This window comes from Phoca vitulina, unplaced genomic scaffold (assembly GCF_004348235.1).
Source record: "Phoca vitulina isolate PV1807 unplaced genomic scaffold, GSC_HSeal_1.0 scaffold4, whole genome shotgun sequence".
NCBI lineage: Eukaryota > Metazoa > Chordata > Mammalia > Carnivora > Phocidae > Phoca > Phoca vitulina.
In genome coordinates, this window is record NW_022589707.1 from 21,248,806 (window position 1) to 21,272,965 (window position 24,160).

At 35.7% G+C, this 24,160-nt stretch overlaps 1 protein-coding gene and 1 non-coding gene across 18 annotated transcripts in view; one reads left to right on the forward strand and one right to left on the reverse strand.

The window, feature by feature from the left end:
• The window catches only part of CADPS2 (calcium dependent secretion activator 2), a 520,372-nt gene that overhangs the window by 259,488 nt on the left and 236,724 nt on the right, over nt 1-24,160 (forward strand). For all 17 annotated transcript variants that reach the window (XM_032401664.1, XM_032401666.1, XM_032401671.1 and 14 more), the window contains exon 7: nt 11,096-11,207. In XM_032401664.1, coding sequence (XP_032257555.1) covers nt 11,096-11,207 — 112 coding nt within the window. The remainder of the gene's footprint in view (nt 1-11,095; nt 11,208-24,160) is intronic.
• On the reverse strand, nt 9,202-9,306 carry LOC116631212. Its single transcript, XR_004299142.1, has one exon. It is a non-coding gene; the product is annotated as a U6 spliceosomal RNA (small nuclear RNA).

A 24,160-nucleotide genomic window follows, 5' to 3' on the forward strand; every position in this document is an offset into this window, starting at 1 on the left:
TGTGTGTGTGTGTGTGTGTGTGTGTGTGTGTGTGTGTGTGTGTATACCACATCTTCTTTATCCATTCATCTGTTGATGGACATCTTGGCTCTTTCCATAGTTTGGCTACTGTGGACATTGCTGCTATAAACATCGGGGTGCACATACCCCTTCGGATCACTACATTTGTATCTTTGGGGTAAATACCCAGTAGTGCAATTGCTGGGTTGTAGGGTAGCTCTATTTTCAACTTTTTGAGGAACCTCCATACTGTTTTCCAGAGTGGCTGCACCAGCTTGCATTCCCACCAACAGTGTAGGAAGGTTCTCCTTTCTCCGCATCCCCGCCAACATCTGTCGTTTCCTGACTTGTTAATTTTAGCCATTCTGACTGGTGTGAGGTGGTATCTCATTGAGGTTTTGATTTGGATTTCCCTGATGCCGAGCGCTGTTGAGCACTTTTTCATGAGTCTGTTGGCCATTTGGATGTCTTCTTTGGAAAAATGTCTGTTCATGTCTTCTGCCCATTTCTTGATTGGATCATTTGTTCTTTGGGTGTTGATATAGATTTTGGATACTAGCCCTTTATCTGATATGTCATTTGCAAATATCTTCTCCCATTCTGTCGGTTGTCTTTTGGTTTTGTTGACTGTTTCTTTTGCTGTGCAAAACCTTTTTATCTTGATGAAGTCCCAGTAGGTCATTTTTGCCCTTGCTTCCCTTGCCTTTGGTGATGTTTCTAGGAAGAAGCTGCTGCGGCTGAGGTCAAAGAGGTTGCTGCCTGTGTTCTCCTTTAGGATTTTGATGGACTCCTGTCTCACCTTTAGGTCTTTCAACCATTTTGAGTCTATTTTTGTGTGTGGTGCAAGGAAATGGTCCAGTTTCATTCTTTTGCAAACAGACACATAGATCAATGGAACAGAATAGATAGCCCAGAAATGGACCCTCAACTTTATGGTCAACTAATCTTTGACAAAGCAGGAAAGAATGTCCAATGGAAAAAAGTCTCTTCAACAAATGGTGTTGGGAAAATTGGACAGCCACATTCTTATTAATATAAGAAATTCAGCATTTCTTATATTAATAAGAAATGCTGAATTTAAAAGAATTTGTTCAGTGCTTAATGCTGAATTTAAAAGAATTTGTTCAGTGCTTAATAGTAAAAATACTCAGTGTATTTTTAAAAGAAGTTTAAAATCTGTCCTACAGACTATTAAAATTGAAAGTGAAGGATTTTTTTTACAATAAAATTTTGAAATCCTAACAAACTTGGATTTTATATTACAATGAATAATTTTAAAATTTGGACTTTTAGTAGAACAGGGTTCTTTGTGCTGCATTTTATTTACATAGATATATTTCTTATGAATCAACTTTTAAAATGACTTTGTATATTCTTTTATATTTAAGAATAGTTTAAAATCTTGGGCTGTCTTAGAATTCTGTCCTTGGTTGTCTTTTTTTTTTAAAGAGAGCACGTGAGAGCACACACGTGTGTGAGTTGGGGGTGGGGGCAGGGCAGAAAGCAAGAGGGAGGGTGAGAATCCCAAGCAGGCTCCATGCCCAGTGCAGAGCCAGACACAGGGCTTGATCTCACGACCCTGAGATCATGACCTGGACTGAAATCAAGAGTTGGACACTTAACGGACCTAGCCACCCAGGTGCCTTTGTAGTAGTTAAAATTGGAAACAACCTTAAGGTCCATCAGGAGAAGAGTGATCGAACAAATTCTGGCACAGCCATACAAGGGGGGGAGGGGAATGCTTTACTGTCTTAAAATTGTGTAAAGTCCGTGTATTGATAAGATCAATATGTAGTGTTCTGTAAAAGCACAAGTTATAGAGCAATTTGAATATCCCATTTATTTAAAAATAAATTTTAAAAACTGTGTTTAGGTACACACATACACACATGGATAGAGATACATATATATGCCTGGATTTGTAAGATACAAATTCCTACCATCATGGAGTTTTTAATGGACACCCTTCATACGTACATTCATTCTTGTAGTTTCTATTATCACCTCTGTGAATAACTCTCAAATCTGTATCTTTATTTGCAGGCTTGTAGCTAAAGTGCAGACCTGAATTTCCAGCAACTTACTGGAATCAGACACTTGAGTTTTCAAATAAGTCCCTTCACGTCTTGTAGTTTTGACCATGGTAAATGATGCCACCAGCTGTCCACATTTCCGTAGAAATGTGTAGTTATCTTCACCGTTCTATCCTTTTTCTTTGGCTTAAGTCCATCAGTAATTGATAAACTGATACAGTTGGGCCCTGGGAAATGACAGAGAAATGTTGAACTTTTTAAATATCAAAAGCTGCTCTTCCAAAAGTGTCTTCTGCTTTAAAAGAGCTTTCCATAAAAACTGTCTTAATTGTTCATATTAATAAGAAATGCTGAATTTAAAAGAATTTGTTCAGTGCTTAATATTATTTTTAGAACACTTTCAATGTTGTGTTTAATTTTTACTTACATAACAGACTCTTAGTAATTCTTTTTAAACTTCTCAATTTTAAGTTATTCAATTAAGAAGAGATAGCCCTGTATATTTATAATAGTGACATCTCGCATTTACATTGTATATTTCACAAGTCAAATGTACCTGTCTTACATACACATCTGTTTCAGAATAGTTTTAGTGCATTCCTGGCTGTTGTGAGCAGGACAATGACAGAAAGATGCCAACAGATATAGGCAAGGGATACAGCTTTTCTTATGCACTTAAAGGCTACTAAAGCTCCCCTGCATAGAGCTGCACATGATACTGTTCGACACTCCTGAGGATACATAGCACCAGGCCTTTCTGATCAGCTCACTGCATCCCATTCTCAAGCCTTGCTTTTCCTTCTTGGTCCCTCTTCCAGAGCTTGTGAAGAGTGTTCATCTACCTTGTCACCAAATATGAGTAATTAAAAGTAATTCAAAGCAATCCTGACGGTTTATCATGAATTACATGAATCTAAATCAGTTTGGGGGACAAATCTCCTGTAGGACAGCAGAAAGAGACCTCAGACCTATATGAAATTGATTGCAGAAACCTTGGGAAGAGTTTGACCAAATATCTGATGTTTGAATATTTAAGTTAGCCTAAACTTTATTGAGGCAAATATCCTTAGATAAGTGTTACATCATTTTAATCTTAAAATGCCTGCTATGAAAATGATAATCTGTGTTGGATTGTTAATATTTTTCATGCTGCAGTTATTTTAAGAATTTTCTTTCTTTCCCTGTAATTAGATCTTTTTTTTTTTTAAGATTTATTTATTTGAGAGAGAAAGAGCACAAGCAGGGGGTGCACAGGGAGAGAGAGAGACAGAATACCAAGCAGACTTCCCGCTGAACACAGAGCTAGACAAGGGGCTCGGTCTCCCATCCTGAGATCATGACCTGAGCCAAAACCGAGTCGGACGCTTAACCGACTGGGCCACTCAGGCGCCCCTCTAGTTAGATCCTTATTTCATGTTTTCTCTTATAAAATAAATGATGTATTTGGAATTACAGATTATTGTTAATTATTTTAATAACTCAATTTTTGTAATAGAATTAATGGTAATTTGGTAAGGAAAACATCATTTAAAAGCAATCAATAGGGGCACCTGGGTGGCTCAGTGGTTGGGCATCTGCCTTCGGCTCCGGTCATGATCCCAGGGTCCCAGGATCGAGCCCCACTTCGGGCTCCTTGCTCAGCGGGAGGCCTGCTTCTCCCTCTCCCACTCCCCCTGCTTGTGTTCCCTCTCTTGCTCTGTCTCTTTCTGTCAAATAAATAAATAAAATCTTAAAAAAAAAAAAAACAATCACTAGACTGAAAATAAGGCAAAACTGTTATTTGTAAAAAGAGTTTATAACTTTCTTGTATACCAGCAATTTTCAGACAATATAAAGGACACAGATTCTTTAGAATTCCAAAATACAAAATACTATGAAATGACTTTAACACAGAATGTGTAGGAACTACATAGTAGAAAAAAGTTTAAGACTTTATCAAAAAATATTAGGATAGATTTTAATAAATGGAGAGCACTCCCTTTTTATTGAATAGAAATATAGTAAGTTGGAAATGTCTGTTTGCTTTTTGTTCTAACTGGTATCCTAATATCTCATAAAGCCACAAGAATTCAAACAGTATAGCACAGCTCAGGAGATCGATCTTTAGGACAAAGTTCAACATCAAACCCCAGGTTTTATAATAATACCATAAATATATTTGACTTCTAAACTAAATGAGATCAGGGTAGATGAAAAATTAAGGTAAAAGGCCATTTAACATCACTATTAAATTTTAGACAATTTGAAGGTTTAAACAGTAGAAACATGAAGAAATAAAGTTAATATTTATATAATCTTTGGTTAAGTAAAGACTCTTTAAGCAGGATGTCAAAATCAGGAACTATAAATAAAAGTGCTAGAACATGGCTATCCAATATTTTTAAACTATACATTTAAAAAAGCCATGAAAAGAGTTAAATAGAAAATAACCAGCTGTGACAATATTTGCCATATATGGTATCAGAAACAGCACATGTCTTTATCTTTAGAGGTTTTTTCAAATCAAAAGAAAGCCTACTAGAGAGAAAGCCTAATGTAATATATAAATGGACAACTATTTAATAAAAGAGCCAAGTCATAAAAGAAATTCAGATGACTAATAAAGAGAAAATGCTCAGTCTTAGAAGTAATTTTTAAAAGTGCAGTTTAGAACCCTGTTCAATTCTGTATGATTGGATTCATTATATTTATGAGTTTATATGTCTGTCTTCCCTACCAGTCTGAGCTCATCTAGGACAGGATCTGTTGTCTTGATTTTTTATTACTATTTTTTTAATGCCTGCCCTTTCCCTATATGCCTGTCACATAGTTGGATAAAAGGATGGAGAGATAAGGAATGTAGGTTGAGCCTATTTGTAAGTTTTAGCTTCTGTCATCATGTATGCATTATAGGGTCACAATAACAATTTTGAATCAAGGGATTTGGATGATTTTTGATAACTGTTGCACTGTTAATGATTTTCAACATACTTTGAAACAAATATGCTAGTAATTTTTTAGAATCCTTTTAGGTCACGGTTTGAATCTAGTTCTATAGATACTCTTAGAAGCATGTCAGGAACGCAAGGCAAGGTTCAGAGGGATATATGTTACAGTATATATTCAAATTATTTGATGTCTATCATCTATTAGAATATAAGTTCCAAGAGAATAGAGACTTTGGTTGCTGACACTAGAGTATTATCTGGCAAGTTTAAAGTACTCAGTAAGTTTTTTGAAAGAAGAGGCCCAGATTGTTTTGTGTCCTTCCCCCACCACCACTTTACATCACAGCTAGCCTTATATCACCTTCATAGCCATCATTTTAAGTAGCAGCAAAATATTCCATTGTATGCCACATAATTTACATGATCTTCCCTTCATATTAGATATTTCAGTTGCTTGCTTTTGCTTTTATGCAAAATGCTATAGTGAATATGTTCCTGCTTATAGTCTTTCCAGTATTTATGATTATTTCGTTAGGGCACATTCTTAGAAATAGCCTCAATGGATGAATAGACATGTACATATATTTTGGCTCATGGTACGAATTTCCAGTATACTTAATTTAATAGCAAATACATAATTAATGTCAGTTATTTCAGTCGGTATGTGAACTACTCTGTTTTCATAGCCAGGAAGTCCTGCTGTCCTCATAAAGGTGCTTTGTAGATATTTTATCTTTTGAAGATTTACATTGGAAGTCTGAATCCTCATAAATAATACATTCATAGAAGTAGAAAAAGGCAATGTATTTTGAGTCAAAGCAAATTGACAGCAAGGGTAATGTATTCTTTTATCACATAATACAGAGAAAATAGTGGGAAGATAATAACTGGTATTAATTCCTGAAAGTGTTTAAACATGCCAATTAGGTAGAAAACAAGGAAATATCTTGGTGAATATTGAAAATATTCACCTATTACTTCTTCCCTCCTTCCTTGCCTTTTTGGGGGGTAGGATGGGAGGGAGGACTTTTGTTTTTAATTCATTTATTGTAGAATTCATAAGTATTTTCTAACTGTATATATCTTTCTTTTAGTTTTTATAAGAGAAATTATCAAGGGGGTGCATTTTGTATTCCGGAATGTCGGGGTTTATAAGGACTGTTAAGTACCACTATATTTATATTTATGCACCCCTTTAAAATTGCACATTTTTGTCAAATATCATAAAAGCTTAGTCCTTTGGCTTTTACAGTTAGGATTTGCCGGTATCCTTGTGCCTTTGCTTCTCCCTGCCTGAAAGCATGTTTTTTATTTAATTATCTCTCCTTTCACAGGAGCTGGCCATTAGTATTCCTTGCCCTTGACTCAGGAGGTCCCAGACCTTGTTAAGTAGACAAATTCTTGTGGATTGCCTACTGGGCCCTGTGATAGTCCTGGAGCCTGCCTTTATTGGCATAAGTTTTCGGAATGGATATCCTGGATTGCTTTCCAAATTCTAAATTACTAATGTCTTCCTATTAACTTCATCTAGCTCTTTATTTTCTAATAAATTACTGGCTTTACTTGGAATATGTTGATTAGGTTCCTTGTGTGACTTCTCTAAGCATGTTTTGTACCATATTACCATTCCTAGCATAGTATTCTCTAATTTTACACAAGTCTAATGGTAGAAAAATAATCATGGCCTTCAGATGATAAAAGATAGATAGTGCATATTCAAAGGCCATGGTTACTATTAAATATTTTTATATCTCCAAGTAGAATACCAAAAGTTGACAAAAATATGAAAGGAAGTTGTCAAAATCTCTTATCTTGATGGCAGATAATACTTTTACCTTGCTATATAAAGGATATCAAAAGATCAGTAATGATAAAAGAGATTTAAATAGCACAGTTAACAAGCTTGACCTAATGGCCACATATACAACATGGTACCCGCAATGGAGAATACTTTTTATTTCCACATACTCATGGAAGAGTTAAAGACCCACATAAACACATACACACACACACACATATAGGCCTACATATTTTGGAATATATAAAAGCTAGTTTCAGTTATTTCAGGAGATGAGTATCTTGCAAGTTCTATTATTTAACCCAATGTAATAAGCATAGGACTTACTTGGAAAAAGTAAAACTTCATTTATAAACTCTAGAAACACACCTGTAAACAGCTAAATAATAACAAAAATAATGTAAATTTGTGGGACACTGTACTTAAAGTGGTTAAGGGAAATTTATAACCTGAAATGCTTACAATGCTAAGCTTGAATGCTTAGAACAAAAGAAAGGCTTAAAATTAATGAGCCATGCTTTCAAGTTAAAAATGTAAAACAACAGCAGAATTAACACGGATAAATTATGGTGAAATAAAAAAGCAGAGTTTAATGAAATAGAAAACAAGCATGTAACAGAGATCATCATCAAAGTCAAGCAATAGTACTTTGAAAAGAATAATAAGACAAACCTATGTCAAAGTTAAAAATGGAAAAAATATTAGGAATGAAAAAAATATGTAACTATAGATGCAAAAGAGAAGAGGTATTTTACAACTTTGTGCAAATACTTTTGAAAAACTTAGATGAAATAACTTTTTCTAGTAATATATCAAAATCGGTTCAAATAGAAAATTGGAATAGTTTTATAACTATAACCAGTGAAGAAATAGAATCAGTAGCAAATATCTTACCACAAAGAAACATTGGACCTAAGCAGCTTAATGGGTAAACTCCAAGAACAGATAATTCTTTTTTTTTTTTTTTTTTTTTACAGAATCTTCTTTTTTTTTCTTTTAATTCTTTTTTTACAGAATTTTTTTACAGATAATAAAAATGTGGCACTGTTCAACTCATCAAAAAGGCTAGCATAACAAAAACAGGACAATGCAAGAATATAAATCTACAAGAAAAAGAAAAGGAAATCTGCAGGCTAGTCTCAATCATGAATATTGATACAAAATGCCAAACTACAGCATTCTAAATCTATTTTTTTTTTTTAAGGAAATAGGTTTATCTTTGAAAAGCAAGAAAATGCTAAACCACCACAATTACTAATCATCTCAGTAGGTACAGGAAAAAGTTTAATAGAGCATTCATTTCTGGATTACAGATAGGTAGGATCTGTGATCTATATCTGATATGTATGATATCTATGATATATCTATGACCATCCATAAAATGTACCTGCATCTGTGATAGAAAATCCAGGACATAACTGATATACCATAATATATATCACATATCTGATATATGTGTATAAAACACATACTCTGATTTATTTGTGGGTATCTGATGAACTAGGAAGAGAATTTCCTTTCCCATGAAAGACCAACTATAAGATACCTGGAGCAATGATCACCTCTAGAGGTAAAATGCTCCCTTTAAAAAGAAACTTAAGACAATTATTAATATAGAACCCAGAATCCTAGCTACTCTGGTGGTAGTGTGGGCTTGGGGTGAGAGGAAGATGTGACCAGGGTAGGGCACAAAGAGGACTCTTCTGATATACTGGTATATTCTCCCTCTTAATCTGAGTGGTGGGAATGCTGATTTTTATTCTTTAAACTGTATCTCATTTTTGGACACTTAATATACGATTTACATAATAAAATGTTTTTAATGAGTAGATGAGAGATGTCTAGTGAATAAAGATTTAGAGATGTAGGGGTGGAAAACTTTTACTTCTAGTTTCTTTGGCTGGTCTAATAATTGACATAAGGCAGATTAACAGGAGAAAAACAAATTTAATTTGTATATATATGAAATATGAGACTCAAAGAAGTGACCAAGAGGGCAGCTTTTATATTTCTTAGACAAACAATAAATTTTTGAAGAATTGACAGAGAAGTTTGAGCTCTGGGGATGGTAAGTTAGTAAAGAAGTAATGAGGTTTGTTTATGCAGTCTCCTTGGCCCTAAATTCCCTGTTTCTGGTAATAAGGATATTTTCTACTACGGGTGACCAGAGAAGGTATCTTTCATGTGGGAGATGTATCTCCTGCTTTCAGGGGCACAATGGAGGAGTCAGAGTATCCTTGTTGCACTTAAGTAACTTTAATTCAAGATAATGTGCCAAAATGCCATATACTGGGGTGACCTGTCCTGAGCCCTCGAAGAATAGTTGTTGAAGATGTGTGTTTATGAAGGATCTGAGGTAAAAGGCAGTTTTCTGGGAGTTCCCAGGATCATGAGTGAGCACAATTCTTTACATATGCATTGTTGTTTATTTGTCTTATTCTAACAGAATTGGCAGCGCCTTTCCCTTCACGTATCATCCTTGCGCAGGGCCATGCTAATCTTGTCTGTATTGTTCCAATTTTAATATATGTGCTGCCAAAGCGAGCACGCATTTCCCTTCACGTAAAGTGGCCGGGAGGGATGGGGTTAACAGATGAAACTCATCAAGTCCCCCAGTGATGGTTAACGTGGTCGTCAGTATATTTCTCTTTGGAGAACGGCATATTGCTATAGATGGGGAATTACAAACAATCGTATAAAACAGGATAAGTACTTTCGGGGGATTTTGACATTAGAGGAAAAAAATAACAAATTTTTATGAGGAGAATTAGTTTAAAAGATGAACAAATTCTATATAAACCTGTTAGGCTGTGTCTACATGGCTACTACAAATCTTTGATTTCAATTGTAAAGAAAATGTCTCGAAGGATTAGTTTTCCACATTTAATCACATGACACCAAATAAAGACGAATATGTCCTGGGAATCTACTCCAGAATTGTCGTCTGGATGGCCTTGACCACTCAAGACTGAAGATCCCACACACAAAATTGAGAATGTTTCTCCCTTATTTTGGTTCTGAATCCCTTTTCATTTTTAGTCTTAGTTGAGCTCTACTTTATCTCAGGCCATCTTAATTCTATGAAATGGCAAAAATTCTTTGCTAACCCCTTTCTAGAAGTCTAAAATAAAAATTAAGCTGCTTTTCCATCCTAATTGAATCTGTCCTTTCCCTCTGGCATATGACTTTAATTTCGGAGAACAAATGGCATCTGGATACGAGTTTCCGCGGTCACTGAAGTGGTCTCTGCTTTACTGTACACATATTACGGTGTTATCACTGCTGTGGTTGCAGAGGAAGACGTCACAGTTATTCAATTTTTATTAGACTTTCCTCCATTTTTTTGTATTTCCCAAGCTTTCTGAATATGATTTATAAAACAAAGTTCAGATAATGCCTTTAAAAGGGTAAATTTGTTTTTTTAAAACAATATAAGAAAATCTGTGTTTTTATATGGCGATTTACTTGTAGCAGGGATCCTTATTTTGTTTAATCTCACTTTTGTGTGTTTTTCTCAATGGCATTTTCTTCCTGCTATGCTGCATCTCGTGTCTGTGATCTCAGAGTTATGAGAAATATTGATAAGATTTTTTAATACCAGGTGTGCACCAGTTGAGTTTGTAAATACGCTAGGATGAATTGGTGTGTGGTAAAGCTGAGATGCCACTAATTAAAAGATAAGCCAAGAAAAATGTTATTTTGTTATGATGATTTGAAAAGCCAGATGTCGACAGACTTACTCCATTCCTAGGAGAGTGTGTTGGGAAATTAACTGCAACACGTTCATATTTTTACAGTGCTTATTTCTTTCCTTTTGATAGGAGCTTTTAAAAATCATATAAAGTAATAGACTTGAGATAATTACCTCCACTTTTTAAAATAGAAAATATCTGGTAAAGACTTTCCAAGAAGTGATAGGGTAAAGTCTTCAGCATGCAAAAAAAGTTTTCCATGAAACTGTCTTTTATATAAAGAAACTTTTAGCGATTTCTCTCTAGGCATCCATAATAATGGGGTTATAATTTGTATTTGAATAAATAATAGATTTCAGTGACTACATATATAATGCTTTACCTTAACCTAAATTCTCATTGCACACTGTCTTTTATACTCTAATGTGCTAATTTTTGGAACAGCTTTGGAATTATTATAAGCTGTAAAACTTATTGTTATTTTTCTTCTTGACTGTGCCATCTGTCAGAAACAAAAGCAAAGATAAAAATCTCATTGAGCCACAAAAGATTCTGTATTGCTTAATGGGCCTTCTAAGGAGATACATCTGTCTGGAAAAAAATTAATGCTGCATTTTAAAGAAAATCTTTGTGACTTTATTGCAGATGGGGAACTCAAGGTGATTTCACCACGACCCATCCTCGGCCTGTGGTCAAAGTAAAACTCTTCACGGAAAGCACTGGGGTCCTGGCCCTTGAAGATAAAGAACTGGGAAGGGTGAGTTGTACTCAGCCCTGTGTGTTCAAGGTCACACATTTTTACTTCTTTCGATTCACAGTTAAAGTAGACCAGTACGTAGCGTGTGAACTTTCTGTTCATAAACTACGTAAAATAATTTATTTGTAATTTTCCACAGTCCCAGATTACAGCTCCAGTTTTTTAAACAAAGTCGTCAATGACTTAGAAAGTAGTGTGATGGGCTTTGGGTATGTAAAGGTTGCGTATATAAGATCGTAGGGACCCGTTTTCCTTACACATGTACTGCTCAGTGGATGTGAATGGTACGGGCAAACTTGTCCTTCTTGGTGAGAAGTAATTCTCGTTTAAACATTTCTGTCCATGAGTTAAAAGCATCTTGATATTTGAAGTCATCTGTTTAGGTCCATTATGATTAGACTGATTAGAATATCTAAGGCTACTTCTCTCTTACCTCTCCTGCTTTCCCTGTGAGAAGCTCTTTTTCACACATCTTTTAACATTGAATTTTTTATCCTGTACTCACCTCATACCTGGAATATATTTATCCTCTAATGCTAGTGTCTCTCCACTATACTCAGCCTCTTCTGGCAGGTAAAAGCATTAAGATTAGGGTAGATTTGTGATCTTAACACCTCTCTGTGTGAAAGATTATCTGCAGTCTGATTTATAAAGTAGATGGGCTTCAGTGAGTAGGCTATAAAGTCATCTTCTGTAACATGGATCTCTCTTACCCAGACCTGAAGACTGAATTGATAGGTATTTTCCAGAGATTAAAGCCTTCCAAAATCTTCCTTGAAAATTTCTGGTGATGATTGACAGCTTGTGTGGTGCTAGATTTTGAAGGATACTGGGATCACTGGGTATATTGGAATTTTTTTTCTCCAAAGTTGTGATTTCTATTCATTTCAAATCCTTCTCTTCTGTCTCCTTTAGAGTTTTTCCATTTCTAGGGATTTTGTGAATCTGTACCCACACTCCAGAAATTGAGAGTCAGCAATCACATTCCCAATTTCGTCCTCTGTTTCCTTATTAAATGTATTCGTTAAGACTTACGAGCTAAGCCATACCATTCATTCATGTGCTTACGTATTTGTGCACTGATTCATTCAACAAAAGTGTGGAGGTAGCGTAATCTCACAGAAGAGCCTGGAGATTACATTTGGTCTTATGGATTGATGAATCAGTACTTTTCATTTAAACTATTATTACGTTAATTTTACCCTATTTGCTTTATAACTATTTGGTACTGTCTAATAGCAGCCATTTTAAGTCTAAAGCTATAATGTAATTCTTTAGATATTTTTAATTCATTTCTCCACTGGCCATATATATATTTGAGCAGGTTTTATTTTTTTTAATATTTATTTATTTGACAGAGAGAGACACAGAGAGGGAACACAAGCAGGGGAAGTGGGAGAGGGAGAAGCAGGCTTCCCGTGGAACAGGGAGCCCGATGCGGGGCTCGATCCCAGGACCCTGGGATCGTGACCTGAGCAGGAGGCAGACGCTTAACGACTGAGCCACCCAGGCGCCCCTAAGCAGGTTTTAAATTGGGTATGTAAGTGGTATGTTTTCCTGTCAGTTGTATGTCTGAGAAAGGCCTCATACTCCTTTGCTCCCTTCATATAAGACCACTTTTCTTTCTGTACAAGAGTTTCTGAACCCCAGCACTATTGATATTTTGAGCAGGAAAATGCTTTGTTAGGAGTTTTCTGTACACTTTAGTTAGCAGCATCCGTAGCCTCTGTCAGATGCCAGTAGTTCACCCAGTCTTAAATCAAGATGATCAAAAATGTCTCCAGACATTGCTAAATGGAGCTGTGCAACATCACCCTACTTAGAGATCTATTGAACTATACTAATGATCTGAGTAGGGTCCGTGATTATAATTATGATTTATGTGTTAATGACTTCCAATTTTTTATTTTTCTTTCTTGGAGCTTCAAATTGCATATCCAGCCTGCATACTTGGTATTTCTAGTTGCATTTAACAGTTATCTCAAACTAAATATTTCTAAAATAGAACTTAATGATTAGCACCCCCATAAAGTCTTTCAGAGAGGCAGTTTTCAAGCCAGTGACGTTGATACATAATACTCCTATCTATTTGCAAGTTCTGTCAGCTTTCCCTAAATTTATTCCGAATATATCCACACCTTAATATCTCCTCTGCCCTAATTCAGGACACCATCCTTCCTTGCTGGTGATAGTTTGCTTTACTACTTTGCCATTTATCATCTTGTCCCCTCTGATCTAGCTTTCACACTTCAGCCACTATGATCTATTTAAAATTCAAAACAAATCACATCATTCCGCCCTTAAAATCTTCCAGTGTCTTCTCTTTTATTTGGAATAAAAATCAGACTCCTCATCATAGTGTAGCATGCCCAAGAATGGTTCTCAGGGTGGGACCCTGGATCAGCAACATCAGCAGCATCTGGAAAATTGTTAGAAATGCAGATTCTCAGGCCTTGCTGGACCAGAAACTCTGAAGGTGGTGTGCTGCGGTCTGTTTAACGAGGCCTCCTGGCAATTTCCACACACACCAACATTGAAGTACCCTGCTATAAATGAACTGACCTGTTCCTCTAATTTCATCTCCTGTTACAGCCACCTTGCTTACTATCATCCTTCCTTCGTACTCAGCTTTCTTTCTGTTCCTCAAACATACCTGACTCATTCCTGCTTTAAACTTTGGATCTTTAGATGGGTTATAGTCTGAGCCCGTGGATGTATACACTGGTGTGCAGAAGACGCTGGTGATCCTCTCTGGGTCACGGAGCTACTAGTAATGTTTGCTATGTGTTTATCTACTTTTATACTGAGAAGCAGGAATAGGTTGTTTTTTGTTTTTTTTTAATTTGAAGGAAAAGGGCTTACATGATCTGAAATTTACAGTCTAAACTTTTATAAATAGATATCTGGAGATCTTAGTGTTTGTTTTTTTTTTTAAAAGATTTTATTTATTTGACAGAGAGCGAGAGAGGGAACACAAGCAGGGGGAGTGGGAGAGGGAGAAGCAGGCTCCCAAGCAGGGAGCCCGATGCAGGGCTCGATCCCAGGACCCCGGGATCATGACCCGAGCCGAAGGCAGACGCTTAATGACTGAGCCACCCAGGCGCCCCTGGAGATCTTAGTTTTAAAGTGAAGTTTTCTAATTAAAATTTTGCATAGCAGTTGAATTCAAAGATGAGCAACACAGTCTGTAAAATAGATTTAGACCACAAGGAGATACCACCGCTGCACAGTCTGGTAAAATGGCTAAGGTACAAGAAAGCTGACAATAACAAATGTTGACAAAGATGCAGAACCACAGAAACTTAATCTCTGCTGGTAGAAATGCAAAACTATACAGCCACTTTGGGAATACAATTTGCCAGGTTTTTTTTTTTTTTTTTTTTAAGTGAAACATAGACATGCCATATCACCCAGCAGTTTCCCTCTTAGGTATTTACACAAGGGTTTATTAGTAAATATATGGGAATTTTTATAACAGCTTTATTCATAATCACTAAAAACTGGAGGAGTAAGAGGTCCTTCAGTAGAGGAATGGATAAACTGTGGTACATCCATAATAAACTTAACTCATGCAACAACATAGATGAAACTTAAATGCAAGGAAAGAAATCAGACCGCTCACCCCATTTAATCCTCTTTAAGAATGGTAGTAACATTTCATGGTGAGACAGACAAGTGAGAATCCGATTAAGACCACTCAGCAAGTGCAAGAGTCAGTATTTGAACTTGGGTGGTCTGACCCCAAAACCTATGTTCTAAATCATTAAATAGTACACCTGATAAGATGAAGAAATTTGGCAGTATTTAACAAATTATGGTGTGAGTGTGGGCCAATTTAATTTCATGGCTTAATGCAAGAACAAGATATTATTTAAGCTAATGTCATTTTATGCATAGTTCTTTAATACATTTTATATCATTTTATGCCATGGGTTTGCTTCTTATTACAGTACTCTCTGGCTGCGCTTTTATATGTGACAGTGATTCTCAACCCTGTGTGTGCATAAGAACCTCCTTAGGGAGTGCGTCATGTGAGCCCACACTTTTCTTTTGGTTGGTTTGGGGTGAGTCCAGACAGTATTTTAAGCACTTCTCAGGAGATAGTATGTGCATATAAGGTTGAGAAGCACTGGTGCAAAAAGTATCACTGGGCAACCAGGGTTGAGAACTAGTAAGTCCTAGGGATAAGAAAAAAATCTATAGGGGCGCCTGGGTGGCTCAGTTGGTTAAGCGATTGCCTTCGGCTCAGGTCATGATCCTGGAGTCCCAGGATCGAGTCCCGCATCGGGCTCCCTGCTCAGTGGAGAGCCTGCTTCTCCCTCTGACCCTCCCCCCTCATGTACTCTCTCTCTCTCTCTCAAATAAATAAATAAATCTTTTTTTAAAAAAAGAAAAATCTGTTATAGCATATAGTTTTGCAAAATGATAGTTCAAATTTAAGTAGGCATTGGGCAGTTGAAGGTTAGGTTCTTTGGCAAGTGCTTGTAATGCAGATTTTGTTTGTAGATGGCAGGTGCAAATACCTATTTATGGAAATGGAGGTGGCATATGGAGATTTTTCATCTGAATTGGTGGCCAACCCTCCACCCGGTGCCTTAGGGAATACCTGGAGGCAAAAATAGCAAATTTTTCATATTATGGGCTTGTCCTAGCAGGCAAATAGTTGACCAGTCAAGCACCCAAAAGTATATAGTTCATCAATGATACTGTAATAGTGCTGGATGGTGACAGATGGTAACTATGCTTGTGGTGAGCACAGCATGAGGTATCAACTTCTCAAATCACTGTTTGTACACCTAGAACTAATGTAACATTATGTGTCAACTGTGCTCAAATAAAAAAAAAAATTTAAAGATGATTTTGTCCCTAAGACTTTAAAAGCAAGGCTTACTTAGATAGCCATATAAAGATCTAAATAATTATGTCACAGGACATCTATTTGTGGACAGTGAGGTTTCCATTGAGTCTTTCAGAATGAATTCTTGCACTCCTTAGTAACTTTTAAACTTGCTGAAAGGTGTTCTTGAGTACAAAATGAATTTTTATTTTTTCAATTCTTTTATTTTTTCATTTTTTTAATTCTTAAAGATTTATTTATTTGAGAGAGAGCGAGAACAGAAGCAGAGGGGGGGCGGGAGAGAGGAAGAGAGAATCCTCAAGCCGACTCCCCACTGACTGTGGGTTCTGGTGCAGGGCTCGATCCCAGGACCCTGAGAACATGACGAGCTGAAATTAAGAGTTGGATGCTTAACTGACTGAGCCACCCAGGCGCCCCCAAAATGAATTTTTTTAATTTCCACCTAAGTGGCTTTTCAGTTTTAGAAGCATTGCTATAAAGACATTCTAAAGGTTGTTAGAAAAAGCCTAGTGTCTGTTCATACACTTTGAGTTGATGGCCTTGGTACCACATCATCAGTATACACAGAAGGATGCTGGTTCTTCTGCCTCTCTGAGGATGGAGACTCATACAAATCCGAGAACCTGTTTTCCTTTACAAAGCAGTGGAGCCAGATCGTTGTTCTTCTAATTTGATTAAATAATATTTTAAGATAGCAAAAGACTTAACAGTTTGCTTACCTCTTAGATATACATTTTGAGAGTAGTAATGTTCTTGAAATTACGGTTTTCATTTCGTGTATTTCTCTCACTTTTTCTGTTCGAATAGCTCTACTTCTATTTAACATTTCTTGAGATGTTGATACCTCATAATTCACAGTGACAGTCATCATGTTTGTTTTACAAATACAAATACTATATGGAAACAGCAGCTGGTCGTTGATTTCAGATACATTTTAAATATTAAGATAAATTAGAACTGCTGAATTGATTACTCCATTAAAATGAAATATTTCAAGCAGCTTGTAATGGCTTGGTGTAGCAAGTAAAAATTAGCTTATATTTGCCTTTTTCACTGAGTTGTTTCTTCTGTTTGCTTTACGAAGCATCAAAGGAGATCTATCTGAAGAGTGATCAGAATATGCATGATTTTTGTTTTTGAAACTTGACAAGAGAGAAGTGATATAGTAGTGTGTTAAAAGGTCTGTCTTCTTGGGAGAGAAATACCGTCAGGAGGTCTAACTGCTCAGTCTGATTTTCTCTCTTGCCCCTCTAGTTTTTCTGGAGCATATCCTTTTCTGTTTTTCTCATTTGTACAGCTTTGGGTGAGTTGAATTCTCTAAGTTCTTCATTAATGTTAAAACTTTTAGGAGCTACTTTAATTATTTTAGCCAAACTTAGCATATTTAATTGGATATCCCATATATAACTGGTTAGAACCCATCGAGCTTAAACATTTCTTTGATTCCCTGGTTTATACACAGTTATCATAGAACTTCTGATTTCAACACACAAAGTAATAAATTAGGAGTAGACTACAGATGTTTTGAGTAAGCATCCTAATTTTTCAAAAATAAATATGCAGTTAACTTAGTAAAAATGACTTTAGGGTTTTTTCCTTCACTCCAAACAGTTGAAATTTATATTTGAGGATTAAAAAAAAAAAAGTTTCCGGCATTATATGAATTTGATTCATCTACATATGAATCAAGCATTAGAGAAGCTGCTAGTGAAATCATGATATGTATTTTTCTTCACTTTGAAAGCAGAACTTAATATCTAGTTTTATTGAAATTGCCAGCATTGGATGACTGTTATCGTGACCAGTGAATTAACATCCTCTACTGCAGAGTGGAATGGAGACTCATTTGGCATTTCATGTGCCTAATTCAACTCACCCTATACTGTGGACTGTAATTTTTGTAGTTTTAGCAAGCAGTGTAGCTTCTCTGAAACTGCAAATCACAGAAAATGTCTCCTTCCTCCTTTAGTCCATTCATGTAGCCATTTGTCATAGGACTCTGCTGTCCTATCTCAAGAGCCATGCCAGTGACAAGAGGCAGGACCACAGACAGGTGGAGGACCAGAGATAATTCATACATGACACAAATTCTTTCTAAATATTTTTTCTCGCTGCAATTAATTATGTCTGGCTCATTAATCACATGCTGTGAAGCGTTAGAGAAGACTTACCATTCAGAGTCTGACTTCGAAGGAAGGGAGCCTCCAATAACGTGCTTTAGTTGTTAGTGACTCTACCTCAGACCCTTGCTAAGGAGTTGGCTGGCATCTTCAGTGTAGAAGTAAAGAAAAGCATTTTCTTTCTCACATTCAGGAGGGTGAACAGGTTATAAATAGGCATCCTCGGGGCGCCTGGGTGGCTCAGAGGGTTAAGCGTCTGCCTTCAGCTCAGGTCATGATCCCAGGGTCCTGGGATCGAGTCCCGCATCGGCTCCCTGCTAGGCGGGGAGCCTGCTTCTCCCTCTGCCTCTGCCTCTCTCTCTCTCTCTCTCTCTCTCTGACTCTCATGAATAAATAAATAAAACATTTTAAAAAAAAATAGGCATCCTCCATGGTGGGTCCATGTGGGTGATTATATTAGCAGAAGTTGACATTTCAGTTTCCCCATAGTAATAGAGGTCTTCCTCTCTCCCAGAAAGAACAGATATTAGACACATACACTATACTTATCTCTTATTTCTAATAGGTGTGGTGTTATTTCATTATGGTTTTAATTTGCCCTTCTCTAAAACTAATGTAATCATGTTAAACATCTTCTTGCATGCTTATCGTCCATATGTCATCTTTGATGAATCCCCCATTTTTTTTTTTTTTTTTTTTTTTGAGTGCATCCGTCTATGAGCTGGGGGCAGGGCAGAGGGAAAGAATCTTAAGCATGCTCCACACCCAGCACGGAGCCTGTCCCAGGGCTCAATCTCATGACCCTGAGGTCATGACCTGAGCTGAAATCAAGAGTTGGACGCTTAACCGACTGAGCCACTCAAATGCCCCAGTGAATCCCCAATTTTTAATTGAGTTGCTTGTTGTTCTTGAGTCTGGAAAGACCATAATAAATTGTTTACACCCCCTTTATCAGAGATATGTGTTGTAAATATTCTCCCAGTTATAGTTTGTCTTTTCATTCTGTTAACAGTGTGTTTCAAAGAGCAGGAGTTTTTAATTTTGATTAAGTCCAACTTGTGAATTTGTTTTTATTGCTCATACTTTTGGTGCTGTATCTAAGAAATCTTTGCCTAGCCCAAGGTCAAAATTCTCCTCTCTTTTCTATTAGAAGTTTTACAGTTTTAGGTTTTTACATTTAGATCTTTGATCCATTTTTAGTTAATTTTTTTTTATATCTAGAGCTAGAGCTATGTATAGATTGAAGTCTACTTTTTTGATATATGAATATCTGGGTGTTCTAGTACTATTTATTGAAAAGACTTTCTTCACTGAATTTCCTTAGCACTTTCGTTGCAAATCAATTGTATATGTATCTTTGGGTCTATTTCTGGACTCTCTAGTCTGTTCCATTGATCTATTTTCCTGTCTTAATGCCAATGGTGCACTGCTCTGATTAGCTTTATCATAAGTCTGTGATATCAAGGACTGGTAGTTCTCCAGCTTTGTTTTTGTTTTTTATTCTTCAGTACCTTTGACTGTTCTAAGTTCTTTGCTTTCTCCTATGAATTTTAAAATCAGTTTGTAGCTTTCTATAAAAAATATTCAGTGTTATTTTGACTGTGATTTCATTGAATCTGTAGATCAACTTGGGAATTGATCAACAGTATTGGGTCTTTAGACCCATGAATATAGTATATCCTTCCCTTTATTTAAGTCTTGCTTCATTCCTCATAGCAAGGTTTTGCTTTTTTTTTTTTTAACCTTATCTGTCATTGAGTGTTTCATATTTTTGATGCTATTCTACGTGGTATCATTTTAATTTTTTAAATTAGATATTGCCAGTATGTTGAAATACCGATGACTTTTCTGTATTGATCTTCTATCCTGCAGTGTTGCTAAACTCACTAGTTATAGTAACACTTTGTAGATTATTTTTCCATAGACAGTATTGTTGTCTAAAAATACACTTTGTTTTTCCTTTCTAATCTAGATGGTTTTAATTTCTTTTTGTTGCCTATTATACCTACTAGAACCTTCAATACAGTGTTGAATAGAAGTACTGAAAATGGACATCCTTATCTTGTTCTCAATCTCTTGGGGAAATCATCCAGTCTTTCTTCCACATTAAGTATAATATTAGCTGTGTAGGGTTCTTTGGTAGATCCCCTTCATCAAGTTGATAAAGTTCCTTCTGCTAATTTTTATTTGGGCTGTGATATTTATTATTTCTTTTATGTATCTTGGGTTTAATTTATAATACTTTTTCTATTTCTTAAAAGTGGAAGGCATTGATTTGAGAAAAATCTATTTTTTCTAAACTAGGTATTTGGTGCTATAAATGCTCATTTGCTAATGTGCTAGTGGCATCCCACAAATTTTTATCTTTTCTTTTTCATTTTCATCCTTTTGAAAATACTATGTGTTATTTTGATTTTTTTTTCCTTTGGCCATAGGTTATTAAGCATGCATTATTTAGTTTCCACATATTTTAGAGTTTTTCAGAGTTCTGTTATTTCTAATTGAAGTCTGTTATGATTGGAGAATATACTTAGAGAACTTTGATCCCTTTAAAATTTACTGAGGCTTAGTTTATCACCCACAATATGGTCCATCTGGTGAATGTTCTGCATGCATTTATAAAGACTATGTATTCCTCCACTGTTTAATAGGGTGTTTCAAAAAAGTCAAATAGTCCAAATTATTATTCAGATCTGCCATATCTTTATTGGTTTTCTATCTACCTTTTTTTAATCAATTTTTGAGAAATTGGTATTAGTCTCTGAGTATAATTTTGGATTTGTTCTGTCATTTTTTTGCTTCTTGTATCTTGAAGATCTGTTGCTAGGTGCATAAATACTAATGATCTCCATGTCCTTTTTTATTAATTGACTGCTTTGTCATTATGAAATGACCTTCCTTATCCCCTGTAATGCACTTTGCTTTAAAATCTACTTTATCTTAGCCATTCCAGGTTTTTTAAACCAGTGTTAGCATGTTATCTTTTCCATCCTTTAATCTATTTCTTTACTTTTAAAATATGTTTATTTAAGCAATGTATAATTGGGTCTCTATTTTTTATTCAGGTTTATCTGGCAATCTTTTAATCATTATTATGATTTATTGATATGGTTAAGTTTAAATCTATCATTTAGCTATTTGTTCCGTCTCTCCTGTCCTATATTCCCTTTTTTCTCTTCTTTAGACTAATTGAATGTTTTTATGGTTCCATTTTTTTCTTTGTTGGCTTATTATCAATAACTTATTCTAGGCATTCCTTTAACTCATCACAGCGTAACTTCAAGTGATACTAGAAGACTGTGTGTCATGTAAAAAACTTACAATAGTGTATTTCCATTTCCTTTTAAAGGGGAAGCCTAGGACATAGAACCTATTAGATGTTGGTGAAATGATACTGACCTGCAATACATGTCCAATTAATGTTGGGAAGATGAATGAACAAATGAATCTCTTGAACTTTGCCTGATTCAGTTTCATTCCTCCTATGCAAAATTGTGGTAGACAGTAGCATAACTCCCTTTGAATGCCTGAGCTTCCTTACCAAGTGATAAACTGAAACAATTGCAGAATAATGTATGGTTTAGATCCTACAGGAAGAGTGAGGTTCTAGCCCATCTCTTTTAATACATGGGAGAAGCAGGTTAGAACATCCTCAGGTCCATTACGAACTTCCTCTTACAATTGCTGCATTAAGAAAGGAAGTTCCTATGCATCTTGGAGCTGTTTGGGGCCACTTAAGAATATTCACCTTCATGGTGTTTAGCACGAGTACAGAAAAGCTAAGTATTTCTATTCCCTACTAGTTATTATCTGTAGTGTTTGAGTCAAAAACAATTTCTTTAGGTAAAAGGTACAAGATTCAGCTTAATTTTTGAGCACCAGAAATTGAGAAGTTTAAAACCTGCTTCCAGAAGAACTTGACTCGGGTCTTGGCTCTGTTAAGATAGCCATGAGGATGAGTGGACAAGTCACTTAACTTCTCATTCTCTGCCCTGACCTTTATTCCCACCACCCTCTATCTTACTGTATATTGAATGTCTGTCAGATATATTTAAGGATGAAGCTGGAGTTACCAAGTTTAGACGTAGTCTGTAACTTCCTCCTTCCCATCCTACCGTTGTATGTTCTGGATTCACAGAAATACAATTGACTTGGCTCTAAAAATTCTTACAGTACTTAAATCAATAGATAAATACATACATATGTATTCTTACAGTATTTAATAACCCAAGCAAGAACAAAGCTACGTTAGTTATTATAATGTTTGTGAAATAATTAAGGGAATAATTTGTTGGATTGAGGAGGAGGGATGTAACATTGAGCGTGTCTGTTGTTATCCTGGAGTAATTTTCCTTAGTTATTCATTTAACTTCAGTGTCAAGTTATTTACATAACAAGAGTAATGCCTATCTGTTAAGGGTGATGTGAGAATTAATTTAAATTTCACAAAGTACTTTGAGGCATTCAGTTGAAAGGTTCTTTATAAATGCCAGGCATTATTATAACAAGACTAGTAAAAAGAAACGCGATAAAGCTACTCATGCAGTATCCTCTAATAGCAACTGTATTGGTAAGGAAGTATAAAGGTTACTGCTATTCATAATTTATGGTTGAGGGGAATAGATCAAGAATAACAATGATGCTTTTCTGTCTAGATAAGCCTTAAAAAACACAGATGTAGCTGTGATGGAATATATTGCTCCATCCAAGGAGAAGTATGAAATCGACACCTTACAAGCAATAAAAGTGATGTATGAAGATGAATAAAGGCCAATATCTTTAATTGAGCCATAAAAAATATAGGACAGCCTTGACTATGTCTTTCAAAATCTTCAACAAAGACTTTGTAATAGAAGAAATAATCCTTGATCATTTGGGTATATGAAACTTTAAATTTGTTAGAAATATATGCATGATGGTCTTCATTCCAGTAACCAAAATAATCAGCCTCATGATTAATCATTTAAAAAGTTTATAGGATAAGGAAAGTCAAAACTTTAACAAAACAGAAAAATTCAGAAGATTTCATATAAGCAGAATGCTTCAGGAATGTGAGAGAAATAATCACACACAAAAACCTCTTGTTACGTAATCAGACAAGCTACTGATAGAAGTCTGAATGTAAAAATATCTTTAAATCACACACTTGGCAGAAGAAATTTAAAAGGTAAATTTAGGGTTCTTTTTTTTTTTTTTTTAATCAAATCTCTGCATTTAGTGTTCTTTTGTGATCAAATCTCAGCCTTTATTGTCTCTATTAGTTTCCTGTTGCGACTTTGACAAATTACCAAAAACAACACAAATTTATTGTCTTACATTTGTGGAGGTCAGAAGTCCAAAATGAATCTCAGTAAGCCAAAATCAAGATGTTGGCAGAGTGGAGTTCCTTTCCAGAGGATCTAAGGGAGAATGCAATTTATTTTTACCTTTTAAGCTTCTAGAGACTGCTTATATTCCTTGGCTCATGGCCCCCTTCCATGTCCAAAGCCATCACTGGCCAGTTGAGTGTTTCCCGCATCTCATGGCTCCAACACCCGTTCTTTTACCTTCTTCTTCCCTAAGAACTCTGGTAGTTGTATTGGTCCCACCTGGATAACCTAGGATTATCTTCCTATTTTAAGGTTGGCTAATTAGCAATCTGAATTCCACCTGCTACCTCAATTCTCTTTTGCCATATAAGGTAACCTATTCATAGTTTCTGGAGATGGGGATGTGTAGAGACATCTTTGGGAAACTTTATCTATCACAGGAATGGAAAGATGAGAGTTTCTTAATGTTTACAGACTGGCAAGTAAATGGCATACAAAATCTGGCCTACAGAATTACTACCGTCATTTTCTGTTACCAAATTTGGCAAGCCCTTTTCTCTTTTCACCTCAGTTAAAGTATCAATTTTAGGTTTGCATTTTTATTTCTAATTTATCTGAGTATCTATCTATCCAGTCAGCCAACCAACAAATACTTGGTAAGTGGCT